Source organism: Larus michahellis, chromosome Z (genome assembly GCF_964199755.1).
Source record: "Larus michahellis chromosome Z, bLarMic1.1, whole genome shotgun sequence".
In the NCBI taxonomy this organism is placed as follows: domain Eukaryota; kingdom Metazoa; phylum Chordata; class Aves; order Charadriiformes; family Laridae; genus Larus; species Larus michahellis.
The window spans coordinates 43333774-43348027 of record NC_133930.1 but is presented as its reverse complement, the minus strand read 5'-3'; the positions used below and the strand labels follow the sequence as shown (position 1 = coordinate 43348027).

General features: G+C 41.5%; 1 protein-coding gene across 1 annotated transcript in view; it reads left to right on the top strand.

Moving 5' to 3' along the window:
• SLC28A3 (solute carrier family 28 member 3) overlaps window positions 1–12766 on the top strand; it is a 45816-nt gene extending 33050 nt beyond the window's left edge. Inside the window, exons 11-18 of the mRNA XM_074569719.1 lie at window positions 340–465; window positions 1590–1720; window positions 2545–2713; window positions 4268–4465; window positions 7760–7841; window positions 8677–8775; window positions 10524–10647; window positions 12381–12766. Of these exons, the coding sequence (XP_074425820.1) occupies window positions 340–465; window positions 1590–1720; window positions 2545–2713; window positions 4268–4465; window positions 7760–7841; window positions 8677–8775; window positions 10524–10647; window positions 12381–12495 (1044 nt within the window). The 3' untranslated portion in view covers window positions 12496–12766. The remainder of the gene's footprint in view (window positions 1–339; window positions 466–1589; window positions 1721–2544; window positions 2714–4267; window positions 4466–7759; window positions 7842–8676; window positions 8776–10523; window positions 10648–12380) is intronic.
• The last annotated feature ends 1488 nt before the right edge of the window (window positions 12767–14254 follow it).

The following is a 14254-nucleotide window of genomic DNA, read 5'->3' as shown; positions in this document are numbered from 1 at the left end:
TGATGCACAGCCTTACCTGGGGCTCAGACATATGTCTGCCCCTCACTTGCTCAGAAATGGATTAGGATTTCTTGGCAATTTCACTGAGCCTTTGGGGGAGACCGTAAATTAGCAAGAACTGTTTTCAGACAAGATGGATGTTGATACAATTTTCCTTCTTGGGGTAAAAAAAAATCCCAACATATTAATGTTCAGAGCACTCATTATCACTAAGATTAACTAGTCAAAGACACCTCCCAAAGTGTGATACAGACACTCATTTTTCTGCCCTGTTAGTAAAAGAAACCTCTGAGGGTTTATTGGGAAGTCCCTAATTTAGTAGCTGTTTTTCCATTACAGACAGAGTCTCCTCTCCTGGTACGGCCCTACTTACCATACGTCACCAAATCTGAACTGCATGCAATCATGACAGCAGGATTCTCAACTATTGCTGGAAGTGTCTTAGGAGCATATATTTCTTTTGGGGTAAGACGGGGAAAGAGAACTGGAAAATATACTGTTTATCTGAAATCATGTAAGTACAGAAGCCCAGCTAAAATGCTTTGGGATTATACTTGAGTCATTCCCATCTTTTTTCTATAAAGGAATTGACCACAAAAATCCCCTGTCTTCTGACAGTAAAAAGGGTACCAAGATCTGATCTTGAAGATACTGTCAAGTAGCAGAAATGGCTACCTGAGTAATACAGAGAGGCTTCCTGCTATAGCTGCAAGGAAATGATTGATTTGTATATTTTCCTACAGTCCAGATGAACTGCCATGTGAAATATACTAACTGATCAACCTTCTCACTTCTGTGGCAGTGATATAGATAAAAGTCCTTCAGGAACTGTTGCTAGACATATGAGCCTAAAGAGTTGACTTGCAACTGAGGTTCTAGTGGTGCTGTACAAACATGGGTAGTAAACATCTCATCTGCTGAGAGGCTAACAAGACAAAGCCAGAAAAACAAGGTTGAAGATGTGATTTATGATCACCGTCATTGGGGAATGGTTGATAAACATATTAGTTCCATATTTGAATAAAATGCAGTGGAGAGGCAGAGTCAAGAAGGAAGGATTGTCCAAAAAGACCAAGAGAGGAAGAGGAGAAGAGATGGAAATACTGCAGAAGTTAGCAAAGAGGTTGGTTTGTGTAGAAATTTGTGGAAGAGGGGTGAAAGGGGAATAGAAGAATTTATGTTAGGCCATATAAACTTTTTTTTTAAACATAACTTCAAGGGACAAAAACAATTTTCTGCCCCTGCAAGGCTGGCGCTCACCTGCTCTGCTATTGCTACGCCTGGCTGCATTCAATGGGCCTGGCTTTTTTTTTTGTTTCTTTTGCATTCTGCCTTGCCACTAGACAGGAGTGAAGCAGTTTGCCTCTTGGAAAGATTACCTCCTACTTTTCACTACTTAGATTTTTCCTTTTTCCAGTTGGCTTTCTCTTTTTTTCCAATTGCTCATTCTCTTCTTTATGATCAGTGTGAACTTTTTAATGACCCCCTGTAGAAAAGTCATCCAAGCATCTCACAATTTTAATTGCTTTCTTCCATGTTTATGCATGATGTGGTTATCACAGCAAATTTTCTGTCACCTGGAATTCTAGGTTTCCGCCTCCCACCTACTGACTGCCTCTGTCATGTCAGCACCAGCATCATTAGCCACTGCCAAACTATTGTGGCCTGAAACTGAAAAGCCTACAGTAACTCTGAAGAGTCGCCTACATATGGCAAAAGGGTAAGCTGATCTAGGCTCTAGTTAATAGTAATACTCATGCAAAAATGAGATTTGGAAAAATAACTCCTCACACATAAGTTGTAGGGGTCGTAGTACATGGTAGATGTGCAAGCAATAAATTAATTGCACACCAATATATCCCAAATAAGTAGTTTCTGAATTCAGATGCAGCGTGCCCCATTACAATGTACGGAGGTATCACTGCCCACTGGGACAGGCACAGAGATGCCAAGGACCTGGGCCAGACAATAAACCCTCCAAAGAAAGAGGGAAATGCCTACCTGAGGTGAGCCACCAAGAGGTTTTCCCATTTCCTGTGTTGTTGTTTTTGCTTTGTAACAAATCTGTAAATGCAAACATACAAAAGCAAAGGTGGAGCAATCATTTCAACAACGACAGCAATGAACTTATTGTCCATCTACAGGGAGACTCACTTGCCTTGAGAATGACAGGCAAAGCAAAAATGATTGTAAGGACCTGTTCCTGAATAGCCCAGGGATCACTGCAAGGGCTGCCTGCAAGAACAGTGCCCACTCCCTCATCCAAGCAACACCACAGGCAGTCACAGTACTGAGACCTAAACCAGAGCTCACCCAACCCTGAACATGCCTGAATTCATCCTCAGGGCACCAAAAACATACCCTCCCAGTGGTTCCCATAAGGATCGAGAGCAAAAACCTCATCAACCTCATCATTATTTTCCCTACAAGGGAAGAGACTGCTTTGGTAGTAGGTTTCTAATCAAGTCCATGTAACTTTTAGTTCTATGATTTGTTCTTGAATTGAAAAATGTTCACACTCTGGGTTTCTTTTCATTGATAAAGTGAATCAAAGAACCTGCTGGAAGCAGCCAGTCAAGGTGCCTCTACTTCCATCCTGCTGGTGGCAAACATCACCGTGAATCTGATCTCCTTCCTTGCTCTGCTGGCTTTCATTGACTCAGCCCTCTCTTGGGTGGGCAATCTGTTTGACTATCCACAGCTGAACTTTGAGGTATGGTCTTCAGGTCTTTCATGCAGCATATATACAGGCATAATGTATATTTGTATGTGCAAGTTCTTGAAAAATGTCTTTACAGCCAAAGGAAAGTTGTTGCCATGTAACTATTCCTTTATCCATTAGTCCATGTATAGCTTCGCCTTTGGTGGTCTTGCTAATCAGCAGAGTAAGTTTACAGAGCATTGTATGCTAATACCTGCTGCCTCTAACTTGGCAGTGCAGCAGATCTGTCCCTTAGTTATACACTTGCCAAGCCATTAACATCCCTTTCAGCTAAACATTAAAGTTGCTTTAGCTTCGGAGAGCCCCATCAAGTACTTAATGCTCACTAGCTTCACTTAGATAAGGACACTAAGGCAAGTACATGTCTTCTGAACTAGCACTTAATCAATACCACTTAGTTCTCAACACAACTGAATTGTAAAACGGCACCCAAATCACTCAGCTAAGCAAACAGATTTTAAGCAGGACTTCTTTTTTAACCTAGGTCATACATCATTTTTGACCTGATGCAACAGTCTTGGTTCAATGGTTTTGGGCTTTTTGTTTTGCAAGCTCCTAATAAAAGTGACATGTGAAACACAGATATAACATTGCGGTAAAGGTGCTGCAGAAGTGCGTAGACACTCATAGCACACGTGGCTTCAGCAATATTAAGATGTTACTCTGTACAGGTTCCACAGATTGCTCCACTGCACAGGAAAGGCACAAGTACACATACCTCAGCCACACTCATGCAAGGGCTGGTATTTTGATAACTGCTGGATTGGGTGAGATTTGGGCAGACAGATAACCAACAAGGAGCTGAGACCCACAGACACATTGCATTCAGCCATCCATCCCTTTTGGGGATGGTTAGTTGACACTAACCTCTCGCCTTTTGCGGGCAGAGAAACCAGGAATAGTAGCTGCTTAAACAGCTCAGTTACATTCACTAAAGACAATCTGACCAAACCCTTTCCCAGCTGGAGCTATTTTCTCTCTCATATAAAAATAAGCTATGTTGTGGTATGCGATTTATTTTTTTTTTAATTTGCATAAAACTGTTAATACTAGGATAAAAGGTACAGCTTTAATTATGTCAGATCCACAGCTTTTATGTAAAGACAAGTCTTTTGTTTACACCAGTTGGAGTCCAATAACCTGGTAATTAAAAGTGTTCATTAACACACTTGATTTAATCAGCAGAAGAAGTAGACTTCTCAATTCTCTTATCAGCATCTTCTCATATCAACACTGTGCCCAATCTGAAGTCATTTTTAGTGGAAAAAAGACACAGAAACTTTTGTTTTACTTTAGGTGTAAAATTTGGGACATACCTAATTATTTTTTTATATCTAGATTTTAGGTTAGTCTTTTAAAAATTACACAAACATACCTTACTATTAAAAACCCTCAGTCTCCCAGATGCGTTGGCAGTAAGAATTCAAGGCCAATTTTCCTCTGCTGAAATAAAACCATCCTTATTTTGTTTAGAGAATTTATTGCATGCCATTGTTCTTTGAACAACAGTATGTTTTGACCTGCTTTGTCTTATGTATTTTGCAGAACATTTGTTCATATGTCTTCATGCCATTCTCTTTTGTGATGGGGGTAGACTGGGAAGACAGTTTCATTGTTGGTGGACTACTAGGTTACAAGACTTTCTTCAATGAATTTGTGGCTTATGAGCGCCTCTCAAAACTGATTCACAACCGAGAAAAGGGTGGGAGCATGTACATGAATGGTGTGAAACAGTATATGACTGTAAGTAACATTTTCTATTCTATGCATTTATTGGATCTAGTACTTTTCTTCTGAAACTCATCTTATTTTCTAATATGGGCACAAAGGGATGATGGTGGCATACTACTCTAAAATGTGTCTTTCAGTGGCAGGGTTCAAGTATGAAAATGCAGCGCTGCTTTGTGAGGCTGCCATGCCTGTCATCCCATAGCTATCTCAAACAAACATAGCAAAAGAAAAGTGTATTTTTGGGGAACTTGCAATGTCTCACAGGGCAGGGCACTCACAGACCAAGGCTGTCTTCAAGGTGAGTTTTTCTTACTTCATTCTTAGCTAGCACTTCCCTATGAGATACTCTCCCAGGAAAATCCTGGGAGAGAACTGGAGGATTCTCCTGCCCACAGAGGTTTAGCCAAGCACTAAGCTTCAAGAAAGGCATCCAGCAAGCTTTAGCTGACGACATTTTAGATATTACTGGCACACCTCTACTGGAGGAGGGCAGTAATACAAGACATGTATTACATAGCATACACCTCCCTTGCTGCGCTGAGTCCAACCAGTTTGTTTCAATTGCCAATGAAAGTTAGTTTGCATGAGGATTTCCAAAGAGAGCATGGGCACACCTCTCATTCACACATACACCCACATTCACCCAACAGGATACATAATTCCTACTACAACTCACTGAGGAATACAAAGGATGTCCTTGGTGTGTGCGTAGGGGTAAAGATCATGCAGTCATCAAGGCTGAGGTATGGAGCCATGACTGCTCCCCCATCTGGCATCCACATGCAGAGCCTGTGCTGAATTTGTCCTCATTCTAAGCACAGGCAACAAAATCCATGATATCCAGCTGTACGCCTGCACTGGCCTTAAATCAAGACAAATTGTCACTGTAGAGGACCCTTAATTAGAAAGCATCCTTTTGTACAACTTTTAATCTTAATTTAATCTGAGGTGATGCTGTGGATACCTGCCTTATATACAAAACCAAAAACATGTTCCTGACCCCTTGCATTCCTTATTACCAGAACCTATTACACAAGTGGAGGTAGAAAGCCAGATGGTCTGGTCAAATACTCACATGCTTGTTTGAGCATCAATTACCACTGTTCCTGGAATTCCTGGAAATAGAATACTGGGCTAGATGTACATTTGATCTGCCCTGCTATAGTCGTGATACTCTCTACAAGGGGAATATGGCTCTGAACTCCTGAATGAGTGGGGTTTTTTTTTTTAATCTGGAAGTCAGCCTTTAAATTTAGATCCCATCAACTCTATTTTGCCTTTTTTTCTTTCTTTTTTTTTTTTAAATACCATGTCATATAGAACTTCCGTGTTCACTTCTAATACGTGTATAGAGCTGTAAAAGTTTCCACTTTCAGGTAAAAAACTCTGGGATATAACAATAATTTGGATTTATAACACTAGTAAAAATTGCCCAGTAACTATTTTAATTATGGCACAACAGTTCAGGTGAGAGTGCATTTGACTTCCATGTTTAATTCCTCTTCAGCTTCAGAACTCTCTAATACATCCAGGCACAGATATTCAGTCAGAGGGAGCAAACAAGCGGTCTTCTGAATTCTCTCATCTGAGTCAGTAATAACAGAGCTTCCTGCTTTCAGAGCTAGGAAAGTGCAGGGAAATCACAGTACGCAAAGCCATTTCTAGGAAAAGCAGGTAGAGTGGGTACTTGAAAAGCATTTTCCTGCATGTGCGCAGAGTGACTGAAAATATCTACAAATTGGTTTTTATAAAACAGGAACGGAAATGGAGAAACTTCTAATAAACAGGAAACCTACTAGAACACTCACTTAGGCGTCTTCAGCTTGAGCCTGAAACACAGTAAATAGGAGATCAGAGCTGCCATGGGGATGAAAATGCATTTGTTGAGATATGTTGCCTCCTTTCCCCAAATGTTTGTACTACATTTGTCTCAAGGTTTGCAAGGTTTGTAGGCTGATTTCACACAAAGTCATTTTGTGTCCTGTGAGGGGTCCCTCCATGGGCCTCAAAAGCCAACCCAGCCTTGTCTCTGCTCTGAGGATCAGACTGAGCTGCTGTTGCCCAAAGGGAGGAAGATGGGTGAAGTCAGGAAGGAAATAAGGCGCTAATCACAGAATCACAGAAACTTCAGAGTTGGAAGGGACCTCTAGAGATCATCTAGTCCAACTCCCCTGCTAAAGCTGGATTGCCTAGAGCACATTACTCACAACTGCATCCAGGCGAGTCTTGAAAATCTCCAGAGAAGGGGAATCCACAACCTCCCTGGGCAGCGTGTTCCAGTGCTCTGTCACCCTCACCGTAAAGAAGTTTTTCCGTGTATTTGAATGGAACTTCCTATGTTCTAGCTTGTGCCCATTGCCCCTCGTCCTGTCACTGGGAACCAATGAAATGAGTCTGGCACCGTCCTCCTTCAACCCACCCTTTAGATACTTGTATGCCATAATAAGGTCTCCCCTCAGCCTTCTCTTCTCCAGGCTAGAGTGTCCCAGCTCTTTCAGCCTTTCCTCATAAGGGAGATGCTCCAGTCCCTCAGTCATCTTAGTTGCCCTACACTGGACCCGCTCCAGTAGTTCCCTGTCCCTCTTGAACTGGGGAGCCCAAAACTGGATGCAGTATTCCAGGTGTGGCCTCACCAGTGCAGAGTAGAGGGGGAGAATGACCTCCCTCGACCTACTGGCCACAGTCTTCCCTATGCAGCCCAGGATTCCATTGGCCTTTTTGGCAACAAGGGCACATGGGGATTCCAAAATCATAATGTCCCTCTGCCTCTTATCACATCAAAGCACCCACTCTCTAGGAGACCCATTTCCCTTTTCTTCCTGGAGCACACACAAAGCAGCTTTGCACGTAGAGCCCTCTGCCTGTTCAGGGACAAGGGAGTAAGGGATGTGTACCAAAACTTGAGGTTTCAACAAAGTGTTATAGAGGCAGTCCAGCTATGAACAACAAACTGAGTTAAAGGTCTCTGACTCATACCTTCAAAAAGCAGCAGTTAAATTGCCACTAGTAAGATAAGAATTATTTTTTTGTCTTTTAATTACTAGTACTTAATTCAACAATATACATGAAAAATAAAACCATCGCATGGGTTTTGAGTCCTCACATGAGCAGTGGGTATGAAAGTCTGCATCTTTCAGCAAGAGAATGAGCCAGCCTTGCTGAAAGCTGCACACTGGGGCAGCAACCAAGCAAAACAGAGTGATTTCAATACTCAGAGCCCTGAGCCACAAAGCCATGCTTTCAGACCTCTAAATCAGCACCAGCTGTCTCAAACCACTCAACAGGGTGTATATGTTTGTTTTCCAGGTTCGCTCTGAAGTCATTGCCACCTATGCTCTTTGTGGGTTTGCCAACTTCGGCTCCCTGGGACTGGTAATAGGAGGCCTGAGTAAGAACACCTCTCATGGACAATATATTTGGCAAGCAATCCCAAAGAAAACGCCCAAAGTAACAGGCTGTGGGTGAAGCTTAGCAGCGTTAAGGGCTGAGCAGCTGCTCTGCCAAGACCCAGCACTCAACCTTGCATGGAAGGGCTCCCAGAGGGGCTCAGGCTTTGGTGTGGAGGTCCCGGGAGAGGAGCTAAGAGCAAGGGGAGGGAACAAAGCCCTGTCAATAGGCCTCCCTGTCTAGCCCTCACACCATGAGTGTGAGCTACTACAGTCTTCAGGCTTCAGGAGGAGCACATCAACTCTGTAGCCTGCTGGTTTGAAAGGCATAGTTGGCTCACATATGTGCAGTAGGCTTATAGGGACAGGATAAAAAGAAAAGGCTTTTCAGATCTCAAGGGAAAAACTAAAATTGAAAAACTGTCTGGGTTCCTCCCTGGGTGGCCAGAACTGCTGGCAGCCACCTTTACCCTGGAGCCTGGGTGGGCTCTGCGGCACTAGCAGCATGGAGGAGCAGGGCACAGACATGGGGCCAGACCCCAGTGCTGTGCCTGGAGTTTGCATCTTAAAGCCAACATCAGCCAACACAGGCACGCAAACTGCCAAAGCAACCAGAAGTCAGCATTTTATATACAAGCCACCCTCTTAACAGAAAGAGACAACATTGGAACCTGGCCTTCAAATGGCCTGCTTAAAACTGTCTCATTTTCCCTCCTTGTTTCTCTTGGTTTGAACTGCAGGGAGGGAATTTCCTCTTGGGGCAGGAGAGCTGGCAGGTTCATCTTCTTTGTATCTGTATGTATTTATGTTTGACACACACTCTAATTTTCTTCCTAGCAAGCATTGCTCCCTCAAAAAAAAGGGACATAGCTGGTGGTGCTTTCAGAGCAATGATTGCGGGAACTGTCGCCTGTTTCATGACAGCCTGTGTTGCAGGTACCGTACCCAAGTTTGGTGTCTCTTACAGCCGGTGACCACAGGGTGGCAGTGCGTTGGTACGGTAGACAGCTGGGCAACTCCTGTCAGTCAAACGCTAGTATTTTCGGGTTTGGCAAGGTTAAAAGTCAGTATGGGACTAAAGGTCCCTGAAAACTGGAATGTGAAAAGATCTATTTTATTTCTTCCATCATGTCAGCTCTTTTTTGTTGTTAGTCAGTGTGTAACACACACCTCATGAACAAAGCAAGTTATAGATGAGTTACAGTCCCTCCTCTACACCACTGTCTACAGAAATACAGAAGAAATTACGGAGCAGAAATGGACAAGTGGAATGAAAGTAGAGTTTAACAGAGACGGAACAAGGGGGAAGATGAACAACTTTCTTCCTTAGTGTTAAATGGATATTTTGGTCTGATAGTATTCCCACAGAGCATTTAGGTTAATAAAACTGTGCTAAGGTGGGACTCAATGGCAGATCCTTATTTTCAAAGTCTCACCTTCAAGCTGAGTAAAGAGACACAATGCAACAGCCATTTTAGGGAGGAAATTAAAAAAAAAAACCAAACACTACATAATATTAGTGATTCAGAAGATTGATTAATGAATTGACCTGGTATGATTCAGCTGGTAAAATTTATCCCTAGTATTTAACAATCCCTTTCCCAGCTTTCTTTTCTGAGCATGCGATACGCAGAATTGCATGATGAAGGTTAAAGCACTCATATTCCTCCAGTGAAGAAAGGTCTTGGTGCTTTATGTAGCTGAAAACAACATGTCTGTTTCTACCACAGCTTCCCTATCCCCTTGTGTTCACTGCAGCAACAGAAACATACACATTTAAAGGATAAGCCCACATTATTTTCTGAAGGTTGTAGAACTAGTATAGAACTTGAAATGTCATTAGTCTCACAGCCCTCCGTAATATTTAGTATATGACACTACTCTGTACAACTGAGGGGTCAGGAAGTCTTACTAAAATGTGTCATTTCACAATCCTGGCCTTAAGAATAAAATTGTGAACAGCCACTGGGAAATCTTTCCAAAACAATAAAATCCGTTTTGGAAAGAAAATTACATTCCACCCACTCCTGCCATGGCAAATTCTTTCCTTGTGCCCAGAAGAAGGTAAAAGAGCCAAGTATTTTCTATTAGCCCAGTCAAGATAAGAACATAATAAAAATGTGTCTGGATTCCACAATACTACGTACAAGAAGGAACTGTCACATTCGTATTTTTGTGTCCCCATCATTGCAATGAATGCTGACATTACTATTTATAAAAAATTTTGGAGACCATCTAGCAAAGGAAAGACAAAGAAACCATAACTAACTCCATTTGAAACAAAAGAAAATGTCCTGCATTTACTTGCACTGCTATATATGCAATATAGCTTAATTTTAATTAATGAAGGCACACTGGCTGAACAGTAAGAGAGCCATTAGCGTACCTTTTTAGTAGCATTAAAAGAGGATTTTCAGTGTAACAGGTTACCATAGTTTAATTTCTACCAAAAAAAAAAAAAAAAAAAAGTTTGCGGTCATTCTTTAATCCAGTTTTATAAAATAATTCAGATTTTTTAAAAAACCCTACAGTTCAAGGCATTTAGTCACCTTTTACAGAACCATCTGAGAGGGTGATTTTGTGTCAGCCAGGGTGTTTCATCTGACCATAGCCCAGTGACTGACATCCCCAAGTCTTATCTTCCTCTTCATTACTTATTAAGAATATTGTTACTTACTTCACAGGAATGCTGACTGTCCCTGGTCTGGAAGTTCCTTGCCACAACTTATTAGGAAATGTCTTCAACTCTACAGATTTCCCTGCCAACAGCACAAAGCTAGTTGAATGCTGCCAGCAACTCTTCACCAGGTATTGAGGAACTCTTTATCCTTCTGTCAGCAAAATTTAGGGAACTCACATATTCTCCAAAAGCCTAATTTTATTTTTTACATTTGGCTTTTTTTGTTAGGCACCTGCTTCCCATGAACTTGCATCTTTTAAAGAAAGGAATATTTTAATGCTGCTGAATAATTTTCTTTTTCTTGGGCATTTCTCTGTTACATCCATGACACAAATAGAACCAACAGAGAACTCAAAATATCTTTGTGCAAAACTGAGCTTTTCAAAAGGCTAAAGATAGATTATGATGTAATGACTCAGTGGTCTAATTCAGGCTCATCTCATATATTAACAAAAAATAAATCAAATATTTGAACTAACATAATGTTAACTTAATATCTGAGGATAACTCTAGCTGATAAAAACCAGGAGCTTTTTCTTCTGCTGTCTATGACTCTGGCTGAAGATAATAGTAGTCATGCCTGCTTTCATAGAAAACTTTACACACATTTGAAGTAGAAAAATATTCTGAGGTAAATTGTATTTGATAATTCTCTATCCAAGCTAGAGAAGAAAGAGATAATTATATTAAATAAGGAATATATTCAGACATACTTAACACTATCTCACAAAGAACCAAAGGTGTATGTATTTAGATTATGGCAAGAACCTAAGCATTGGTCTACAATAAAAGCATACAATATAAATGTAACAGTGATGTTGCTGTAATCTAACCTGAACAAATTCTTTCCATGAAATCCTCAAATGAGAAAATTTTTCAGACTTGTTTTGATTTCACTGGATCTGCCTTCATACCCCCTTGCTTAACTAAAACAGGTTTTTTGTGTGTAGAGAGCATCTTCTTAGTTTCAAGACTTGTGGCAACTTGAAATTTCTTATGATGTTTAACTCTTCAAGTTAGGAATCCAAATTTCAATTCTAACTTCAGGTGATTTTTTTTTTCCTGCATTATTCTTTTGACACATACATTTATTTCTTCCATGCCCCAGCAAAAAATATAGCTTTGAATATGGGCATATACAATATGTAAGGTGGCCTTATTTTTATGGTAACATTTTTAGTTTTCAAGTATTCACAAAAAATGTAATTTAAAAAAATTATCCATGTTGATATCAAGATTACTGGCTTCTGCCTGAACATCAGCGGTTGCGTACCACTGGAAGAAATTTCTGTTCTTGCAGTCTAAAGTTCCAAGTGAGTTTATCATAACATTGATCCAATGTCAAAAACTTTTTTGCACAGTGAAAGTCATCTGTGATATTGGGTATATTCCTTCATTTATGTTTCTTCATCACTCCAACTTTTCCTCATCGCACTAATTTTAACTCTACTACATTGCTACAAAGACAAGAACTTTGTTGAGTAAATGCTTCAAAAATGCAAAAACCTTGACTAGTGAAGTGATACCCTCAGTCATTTCAGTTAAGTAGGAAGATATACCCGAGGCATGAGGACTTTGTACAGAAAAACAGGCATCACCCCAATAAAAAGGGAGAATATCTGGTCATGGCACATGGCTGTTGTTTGGAAAGTCTTCTGTCTGTTTCATTTCTCATGAAAATATTAATACATTCAAAGTTGCTTTGGAGAAAGTGTGTGTGTGTGTGCGAGAGAGAGAGTATGTGTGTGTGTATGTGCATATGTGTGTGTGTATATACATATATGTATGTATATATACATTTTTTTTTTTTTCCATAAGAGAAAAGGAGTATATCTGATTTCTGGTTTTATTCCTTCCCCAGTGTAAATGATTCACAGAAGATCTTCCCTGAAGGAAACTATAGCCTGAGTTCCTGGAACCGATGTTGCCAAATACTAGATCAACCTGCTTTGCATTGCACTTGGATTAAGCCTTAATTTTTTTGGGGGGGATAGATTATAAATAAGAGCCATGTTCCTTGGTGGAGAAGTAATAAAAAATTTCCTTTTACATAACAAGTATGAACACCTACCTAAACCTTTATTTTCCATCTCTTACCAGCCCAATTCCTTGCTTGGAATTACTCATAAATTAAACTGGGATAAATGCAAGACACCTCTTGCTTCAGATCTCTTCTCCCATTACAGATCAGAAGAGAGAGAGAACATTTCTAAGCCTGATTCTCCTCATTTTATTTTTAACCCTGAAACTGATGAATTTGTAGAATTAAACTGCTCTAGGCAAGAAGAAAATCAGATTCAGAGGATTTCACTGCCACTTACAGAAAATTCTGAACTAGAATAATATTTAGAATTGCAATCCATTCCTAATAGTAGTTCTGCTTTTTTTGATACTAAAGAAGTGTTTTTTCTGCACAAAGATGAATGACTCTGTTCTCGGAAATCTCTGCACATTTCTTCACACGCAAGTTTACGAGGCCAGATGAGATCCAGCCAAGGGTACTGAGGGAGCTGGCGGAAGTGCTCACCAAGTCACTTTCAATCATTTATCAGCAGTCCTGGCAGACTGGGGAGGTCCCAGTTGACTGGAGGTTAGCAAATCTGACCCCCATCTACAAGAATAGCTGAAAGGAGCATCTGGGGAACTACAGGCCTGTCAGTCTGACCTTGGTGGCAGAGAAGGTCATGGAGCAGATCATCTTGAGTGCCATCACGAGGCACGTACAGGACAACCAGGCAATCAGGCCTGCTCAGCATGGGTTTATGAAAGGCAGGTCCTGCTTGACAAACCTGAGCTCCTTCTGTGACAAGGTGACCCGCTTAGTGGATGAGGGAGAGGCTGTGGATGTTGTCTACTTAGACTTTAGTAAAGACTTTGATACTGTTTCCCACAGCATTCTCCTGGAGAAACTGGTTGCCGATGGCTTGGATGGGACTACTCTTCGCTGGTTAAAAAAACTGGCTAGGTGGCCAGGCCCAAAGTGTTGTGGTGAATGGAGTTAAATCCAGTTGGCAGCCAGTCATGAGTGATGTTCCCCAGGGCTCATTACTGGGGCCTGTTCTCTTCAATATCTTCATCAAAGACCTGGATGAGGGGATCGAGTGCACCCTCAGTAAATTTGCAGGCAACACCAAGTTGGGCAGGAGTATGAATCTTCTTGAGGGTAGGATGGCTCTACAGAGGGATCTGGACAGGCTGGAACGATGGGCTGAGGCCAATGGTATGAGGTTCAACAAGGCCAAGTACTGGGTCCTGCACTTGGGTCACAACAACCCCATGCAATACTATAGCCTTGGGGAAGAGTGGCTGGAGAGCTGCCTGGAGGGAAAGGACCTGGGGCTGTTGGTCAACAGCCACCTGAATATGAGCCAGCAGTGTGCTCAGGTGGCCAAGAAGGCATTGGATCAGAAATAGTGTGGCCAGCAGGACTAGGGAAGTGATCGTCCCCCTGTACTTAGCACTGGTGAGGCTGCATCTCAAATAATGTGTTCAGTTTTGGGCCCCTCACTACAACAAAGACACTGAGGTGCTGGAGTGTGTCCAAAGAAGAGCAACGATAGAGAGCAAGCCTTATGAGGAATAGCTGAGGGAGTTGAGGTTGTTTAGCCTGGAGAAAAGGAGGTTGAGGGGAGACCTTATTGGTGTCTACAAACACCTGAAAGGAAATTTTAGCAATGCGGTGGTCAGTCTCTTCTCCCAAGTAACAAGTGATAGGATGAGAGGAAATGGCCTGAA